At 33.7% G+C, this 9079-nt stretch overlaps 1 protein-coding gene across 1 annotated transcript; it reads right to left on the bottom strand.

Moving 5' to 3' along the window:
- Positions 1-165: 165 nt before the first annotated feature.
- LOC132167554 (uncharacterized) lies at positions 166-1180 on the bottom strand. The gene has a single exon (XM_059578565.2). It carries the CDS (start codon positions 956-958, stop codon positions 314-316), a length of 645 nt encoding a protein of 214 aa, XP_059434548.2. The 5' UTR covers positions 959-1180; the 3' UTR covers positions 166-313.
- Positions 1181-9079: the final 7899 nt, after the last annotated feature.

Genomic DNA, 9079 nt, shown 5'->3' with positions numbered 1-9079 from the left:
TCTGTATGGTGACATTATGATGACCCATATGATATTAAATAGAATTTAGAATGTATTCCTCTCATAATGCCTTATTTTCTCTTATCCAGAGAATTTAGAAATTCTCTTATCCTCATAATAAATCTCCAAAGCATGAATTCCTTGAAATTTGCATTACCCTTTTGCTTTTGCCTTTTGGTTGTAGTTTTCAAACATTTCAAACAAGAAGTTGGGAGATTTCAAAGAAAAGTAAATTTCAAAGAAGAGAGTTATCTCCGAATTGGGTGGAAGGAATTTCTATGACAATTGTTTTGACCCTATTTGGGGAAAGTAGTCAAATACATAGAGATCTAGAATACTCTTCTTCCCTTCGAAGCCTTTGCTGCCGGGAAATAAAAGCCTCCACCTTTCGCTGGAACTCTTCGTTGCTCATTTCATCCTCAGAATATGAACTTTTCCTGCATTTCTCTGTCTCCAAACGTCGTAGTACATGGGGAGATTTCTCACACACTCTGCTGTTTGATATCTGAGAGTAACTCTGAGTTCTTCGGTAATCCTGAGCTTTTCTCTGATCAGATATACTGTGATTGTAAAGGAGCCAAGTCTCTTCTGGGTGAAATTTCTGATTCTTTTCTCTGTTCTTGGTGAACTCCTGATAAAGATCAAACCCTGAGGGCTTTGTTGTGCAATCTCGAGCAGAAAACTGCCCGGACTTGGCGAAAAGAGTGAAGATTATAGCATTTCCGATGATGAACACGAAGCCAGGTTTAACGAAGGAGACTGTCATGTCATGGAAATACCCGCCGGAGTTGTTGACAGCAAAAGGGAGATGCATGTAAAGCCTGTAAATCAAGACAAGAACAACGCATACCTCGATTACCCTGAACAAGCTTGCCATCTTTTGAAGCTGGCGATGCTTTTGCATCGCGTTCGCCTTCTCAGCTCTGAAGTCGAAGAAATTCAATGAATCCATTTGCATAAAGGAAAGAGCAGAACGTTTCTGTTTTTTGTTTTGTTCTTGGAGTTGTCACTCGAAAGGGAATTGAGTTTTCATGGAAGCTTCATTGGCAACCATTTCTCTGAACAGAGAGAAGACGAAAACTGCTTCCATGAGAAAAGACACGAAGGAAGATTTGAGGTTTCGGAGCATTGAGACAGGGGATTCAAAGGCTGTAGAGGAAAACAGAGTGAACTGTATGCCCTGTTTGTCCGACAGGGGATACTGATTGCTCTTCAACTCTTTATGTTCAGCGGGTTTGTCATTTATAGGCTGTAAAACATATTATTAGCTTTTACTTTTTTTTTTTTTTTTTTTTTATTCCATTTGTTCGCTTTATTTCTTCTTTTTCATTAAGATTCTATTTACTTTATTTCAAATATGCAAATTGTGGGCTCACTCTTGAAGACTTTGACTCAAAAGATCGAGGATCTCAGTAATTGAGAGAGTTTATTGTCTAAAATATTTTTAACTGTTCAATTACTTATTCAAACAAGTGGGTTCAAAGTTCAATATAAGTTCTTTGGTCTAAATTTTAGAAATTTAGATAGTAAATTATTGAAAATCACAATCTAGTGTGATTTTTGGGTTATCTCATTGTGAAATGTGAACATATTAATGCACTTCATGTGGCTTCGGCTCGGGTTCACTTTTAGTTGAAAGTGGACTTGGTGGGATCTAAACACTTACTCATTTGTGTCCTATTATGAAACACGTGCCTCAATCCCTATCGACTTAATTCTCACATAAAGTTTACCCAAGCTAAACCCTTTTATTTATTATGGTTGCGGATATCAAAACTAATAATGTATATTTAAACAATTAAACCTATCTTGTAAAGTCTAGACTCATTAATCTTACTCACTAAGAAAACACCAAGTAAGAGATGCTTTTTTCCTTTATTTCCAAGTACTTTCAGGTTTATTTGGCATTCAGGTGATCTCTTTCTTTTAAGATTCAGGTTAGTTGGTCTTCAAAGGGGCCCAATAAGTGCAGCCTTTTGCTTTATGATATTCCTGAAAAAAATCTCTACTCAGACAAAACTTGCTTTATGTGTTGCACTCTCTTCTTTGATTTGAGTTGATTGAGACAATGAATGATTGTGATATAACAGTTATACTGTTTTTATCTTCAGAAAGAAGGCACCTTACAAAGTGATTAATGTTGGAATACATAGACTTTTTTTAAAATTTATTTTAAATTATTCAAAAGCTAAATTCAAGTAAATGTTCGGATTATATAAGGAAAAATATTTTTATACATAGGTTATGTATATGGGAAAATACGGGTAAGGCAAAATTTGAATTTTTAAAAGTAAATATGGTAATAACTAATAATGTTGATGTAAAAAAAAAAAAAAAAATCAATTTGAGAAAAAAAGGACCATGTTCTCTTTCAAATTAAAGAGTAATAAATTCTTTCAACCAGCCTCTAAAATTGTTATGTGTTCCTTAGCATGTAAGAAAATATTTTTTAATCACATGCATTTTTAACAAATTTCCTCAAACTCGGTTAATACTATTCAAAAAAAACATGTATTTCTCACATGTTTAAGGGGTACATGACAATTTTATAAACCCAGTTTGAAGAATTTTTCTTTTTCATAGAACATCGTAGAATTCTAAGGAATCACGTCTAACTCCGTTTGTTTATACTTTGTAAGGGTGCCTTTTTCTTTTCCTTTTTTTCTTTTTATTGAAAAAATGTTATCATGTGACATAAAAATGAAAGTAGTTTTGAGTATTTTGTTGTTAATTTGTTGATATTTTTGTTTTGAAAAGAGAAAACAAAATCCTTGAACTTTCTTAGTTTTGTGGAAAGAATTGTGAGTTGTGTGCTTGTAAAATTAATACACCACGTTACATCAAGATGGTAATAGATACATATAACCCTATATTTGTATTTTTCTCAAGCTTCATTTATTGTACAAAGATCCATAAAATTAATCTAAAATTTCATTATTGTTTTTTTTTTTTTTTTAAAAAAAAAAACACAATTAATTATTGAATAATAATGCATTTTTCATTGTATGCATGCATGCACTCAGTCGCATTTGTGGTAGCAGTGGCACCTCTTAGACCAAACCCCATGACATGCTCCACCTCCTGCATGCTCCTCCTTCATGCAATGCTTATTACAGTTTCTTGTGCTCCAACATCTCCCATGCCAAGTTTTGCTTAATCTTCTACATGGTTGATATATGACTATATATATTACCGAATAAACAAATGAAAGGGGAAAATAGATTAGAAGGCCTATATTTGCTTATTAGAAAGAACAAAAAAAAAAAAAGTGTATAAATGTTCAAAATCAAATGACCCACCAAAACTGTTAGAATATATGATCATATTTGATTGTATTCAAATCTGATTTGATACTATCTCAAACTACGTACGATATTGTATTTTGTTTACCTACCACAATTTCACAAGCGAGATTCAAGAGTAAGCTTAGTTGATGGAACGAGAGGAATGTATTTGGGGATCGACTGGTAGCGAGAAAATGAATCTTTTATTTTTTTTGGAATAGTTCTTTCAAAAAACTCATCTATCTAATTAATTAGTCATAAGACAAGACAATTCAAGGTTCACTGTTCAGGCGGTTATTAAGATTAGCAAAGAATAGCTGAATTGAGTTCATAGATTTGTACCTCGATCAGGTTTTGTACCAATAAATGGTTTTTATATTCGAAACCCATTAGAAAGAAAGGAAGGGGTAGAGTACTAGAAATCAAATCAAATCATACATAAATGATAGAAGCCTTGAATGCCCGAAAAATCCTATGAAGTGTTCGAAAATGGTTGAAGTAGTTGAATAGGAGGATCACACTAGTAAATTTACCAAAGATAAAAATGATTTATTTGATATTATGGAGGAACCGTTTCATTTTTGCATGTCGGCCTAGTCTATTTGGTGGACCCGTACGTAAAATCTCTTGTCTCTATTTTCTCTTATTTCTTCTATTGCCTTTATTTTTCAGTTGATTATGTTTTTCTTCAAGAACCTGTGAAAATAAACATTTACCAGGCATACGACCGTTTGGATAGTACTGAACCGAAGCAGGCAAAACAATGGCAAAGAACACCAAAAATCCAAAAAAAGCCCTGGAAGAAAAGAAAGAAATTGTAATTTTCTCTTCCAATTATGAGTCTGAAGATATGATCAACTTGAGAGATTTTCTTTATATATAGAGGATTTTATTTGGAATTGTTTTATTATTTTTTATTTTCTTTCATCTACCTTTTTTTTTTTTGGGAGAGGCAGACTTTAATAAGAGGTTAATTCCATTGATTTTAATGCTTAATTATTGTCTTTCGTGTAATGCAAGAGCAATTGTATTTTTTTAATTAAAAAAGTAAATAGTTTTCGCATACTTTGAAGAGTTTTTTTCTCGAGTTTAAGAAATTGATTTAATATAAAGCATATATACAAGAAAATTAATTAATGAGAGAAAATGATTTCATTTATTTACGTCCTTGTGCATAACAAAGACTCTTTTTCCGGCAAGTTGTTGCTAATTAACTTCAATTCGTGAAATGGTCTTTATATGCAAAAGCCAATTCAAAAATAAAATAAAATAAAGTCGCTGTCCAATTTATGTCCAAAAATTTAATTAGAAGAAAAATGAACCTCTTACAAGCTAGAATATAAATTAAATTTATTTTTCTTAAAATTATAAAATAAATGATGATTTAACATATATGATATCATAAGAGCAAAAGACTTGATCAATTTGAACATTGTCTTCGTCATTCATCTCTTATTTCAATTAAACGCATTAGGCATTACTAATTATTAATGGAGAGTTTAAGCTCACACGTGAGAAAGAGTACTAAACTATAAATTAAATAATTAAATTTACTAATTCCTATTAGCTAGCTTAAGTTTATGGAATAAGCCAGTGATGATTTAACACTTACTTGCTTGTTTAGAGCTAGGCCAAACCACGGAAAACTCTAGCTAGATTAATCTATTGTTTGTTATTTATCAAATGATCAAAAGGAGCATGCATTAATGTTGGAGCTTGGAGTTCATCATGCTATTGCTCCTACCATTCTCCTGGCTGATCAATACAAACTCTACCCAATCCCTAATGTGGCAGCTGCCAAGTTAATTAGCTTTCTGCTTCAACGTTTTTTTAATCCTATTTGCTTTCTTTTTGCAACTGCCATGTTAGGAAGTACGCAATTGAGAGTATCGTAAAAGAAATTGTTTGTGTAGCATTTCTATGTGTTTTGTGTTGCGTACTTTCTTACTAGGAATATTACTTTGATTACAATGTTTCTTCCTCGCATTAAGGTTTACATGGATATATGTGGAACAAGATCATTTTCAGTCCATTATCCACAAGATCCTCTCAAGTCCATAATGGACTGGAGAATATCCAGTTCATGACTAGAATTTCTTCTCAGAAATCCTATGGCCACAAATGGACATATATCCCATCGATAAAAATAAAAATAAAATATTATTTTAAATTAAAAAACAAATTAATAAAAAAAAAAGGGGTGGCCGGCCACCCCCATTTTGGGTAGGGGGTGGCTTGAGCCACCCCCAATGTCCGGCCAGGGGGTGGCCGAACCACCCCCATGGCCTATGGGGGTGGTTCGGCCATCCCCATCTTGCAAAAGGGGGGTGGCCGAACCACCCCCAAGAGAGCCTTGGGGGTGGCTCGGCCACCCCCTCTGGGCCAAGTTAAAAAAAAAAAAAAAAAAAAAAAAGGGTGCCTTGTGGGTGGCCGAAGCCACCCCTTGGCCCAGAGGGGGTGGCTCGGCCACCCCCAAGGCTCTTGGGGGTGGTTCGGCCACCCCCCTTTTGCAAGATGGGGGTGGCCGAACCACCCCCATGGCCTATGGGGGTGGCCGAGCCACCCCCTGGCCGGACATTGGGGGTGGCTCCCTACCCAAAATGGCCACTCCCTTCTTTTTTCTTATTTTTTATTAATTTGTTTTTTAATTTAAAATAATATTTTATTATTATTTTTATTGATGAGATATGTGTCTCATTTGTGGCCATAGGATTTCTGAGAAGAAATCCTGGCCATGAACTGGATATTCTCTAGTCCATTATGGACTGGAGAGGATCCTGTTCCGATATATGTGTTGATTCATCATTCCAATTTAATGAACAATTTAGCTTCACTGCCAAATTAATGTTACGAGTTTTTGCAACTTTTTGTTTTTAATAAAAATACCACCTTTATATTGTTTCGTTTAGGGTGGAAATCAAGGAGAAAAAAAGACTGCGAAATGGTAAAAAATTGGATGAAACAAACCATAATGCCCTCTTCCATGTACCCCTCATGGTTATTTTCTATGTAAGTTATCATCATTCATGGAGATTGTAGGTGTAGGGTGACCACCATTTTTATGGTGTACGTGATCACCCCTTTACACTATGCTATATATATATATATATATATATATATATATATATATATTCAAATAAAGGAAATGGGTTACATGAGATTAAATAACAATAATGGGGTGAGCACCCCAACAACAGAGCCAAAACAAGAAAGACAATACAAGCAAACACAGAAATAGTAGACAATGGTTTCATTCATGATCCCAAAATAATCATAAATGAGCCGAGCTTCTTTACGGATAGCAGAAGGCAGTAATAAATAGTAAAAAGACTCAATGAAGAGCCCTAAGCGGTAAAAGCAACAACCACCATGAAATAGTTGTTGCAGGATAGCTACGTACTTAATCTTATAGGATCATAAACTTAATTAATTAAACTGACATGATTAGAAATAGAATTATGGTGACTTGGCAGCCTTTTGGTTTAAGGGCTTGCCAAATGGAAAACATACAAGACAACCGACATTACTACCACAAGGATTCCAGGCTCATTCTTTCTCACTAACAACTGCTTTCCCTTTCTTTCCAACTTTCACCTTTATTTCTTTCTCATAAGATTCAGCTTAATTGCTCCAATTAGAACTAAGAACGCCTTAATATTAAGAGATAAATAAAAGACAATAATTAAGATAAAAACTAGGAAAATGGGTTTGGAAAACACTTACCGGAATCTGTTCAAGATTGTTCTAACAGTGTATTTTTGAATTGTATGCCACATAGGGTAAAGGAAACCCTACCGTTTAGATATATAGAGTAACCATTCCAACGGTATGGCGGGAAGCCACATGAGACGAAAGTGAAACCCTACCGTTCAGACGATATAAAGCAACGGTTCAAATGGTATCGCTTGAAGCCACATACAATAAGTTGAAAAACCCTAGAGTTTGAACAACACAAGGACGTATATACCGCTCTAATGGTGACAGAATGCATGTAATTTAGATAAGTCCAAAAATTGGCACAAGCGGTAAGGAGTTTATTGAAAGCCCTTTATGAAATCCTAGCGACCACAGGCTAGCAAAGGAATTAACCACATACTCTCTTGGACAAACAAGTTCATATTGATACATTAGAAACCATTAATGGACCATGCTAGCTCTTATATTAGTCCAGGTCAATTATTTTTTTCTCTTTCCAAAAAACATATGAGAATCACCAAATTCGATCAACAATATTGTACATGGACAGGGAAATTTAGAAAATCGTCTTCAAACAAAGAAATTAAACATCATATACAACAACAAAATTAATCCGTCAACATGTCGTCTTGCACTCGGGGGCACTTTTAGGCACACCTGTGATAGCAGTAGCACTTTTTATGCCAAAACCCATGACATGCCCCATGTTCTTCCTGTTCCTTCTCAATGCAATGCTTATTACAGTTTTCTGTGCTCCGACATCTCCCGTGCCAAGTTTTGCTTAAGCTTTCACATGGTTGATTCAAGACTATATATATATTATCACATAAACAAATAAATTAAGTGATAGAAGAAAAGGAAAAAAGAGATTAGAAGGCCTATAAATATGCATATTAAAAACAAACAAAAAAGTGAAAAGAAACATTTACCATATAGAGGAGGAGCCGAAGCCAAATCAGGCGAAACAAAAGCAAAGAGTAGAGCAAAGGACACCAAAACTACAAAAAAAGCCATGGAAGAAAAGGAAGAAACTGCCATTTTCTCTTCCAATTAGAGTCTGAAAGTTATTAGAGAAAGAGATAGTATAGGAAGCTTGATATGAATGCAGGAGAGAGAATTTCTTTATATAGAGGATTGCATGCAGTGGAAGAAGAAAGAAATTAAGGAATGTTTTTCACTTCAAAAAAGAAAAAGAAAAAGAAAGGAATGTTTTTATCTTTAAATTAAGTTTGATATATGTTTTTCATCCCTCCAATTAAAAGGTAACTTATAACTTGTGTTCATCAACCGTACGTGAAAAAGATCTATATACGCAAAAGGCCAATTAAAAAAAATAAATAAATAAAGGGTGCGGTACAATAATATATACCAATTATACTTCTTCTTTCAATACGTGAAAAAGGGCATGAATTATATTTTACGAATTTATGTCCAAAAATTTATAAGAAAAATATAACCCTTAGTGTGTCAGAAGAACAAAGAGCTTATATGTACGTACGTACCTCTTTGTTTGTTTAGAGGCCAAACTACTGCAAACACTAAATTAATCTATTGTTAGTCATTTATCAAATGAATCATCAAGATACTATCAAGGTAGCTCTAGATTTATTCACATTAATATATTTTTCTACTATTATTGTCACCTTCCCAAAAAAGAATTACAAATAGATCTTGTTGAAAATTGAAAATAACACTCACTAAGAGAGGACACAAAATAGGAAGAGGAATATTCAACTTTATTCAACTTGATAAAATAACTTGCTTTCATGGGTATTTATAGGATACAAATGACCCTTTTAACTTTTTTACAATAACTTCATTCATTTACATCTCATATAACTTTCATGTAACTCCTATGTAAAATAACTCTTGAAAAACTAAAAGACACAATCTCTTCAACTTACTTAGTAACATATGAAAATATGAAATGAAAAGACTCAACTAAATATTAAAATTAAGTTTATTATTCAACAGATCTAGACTCTAGTTTTTCTGGCATGAAGATCACACTTGAGGAGGAATCTGCTGTTTGGGTTAGAGTTCATTGGGTAAAACACTTCATTATATATATTCAATGGCTAAACAAGCACATGCATATA

Source organism: Corylus avellana, chromosome 2 (assembly GCF_965113065.1).
Source record: "Corylus avellana chromosome 2, dhCorAvel1.hap1.2, whole genome shotgun sequence".
In the NCBI taxonomy this organism is placed as follows: domain Eukaryota; kingdom Viridiplantae; phylum Streptophyta; class Magnoliopsida; order Fagales; family Betulaceae; genus Corylus; species Corylus avellana.
The sequence above is the reverse complement of the archived record's forward strand: the minus strand, read 5'-3'. Positions and strand labels throughout refer to the sequence as shown.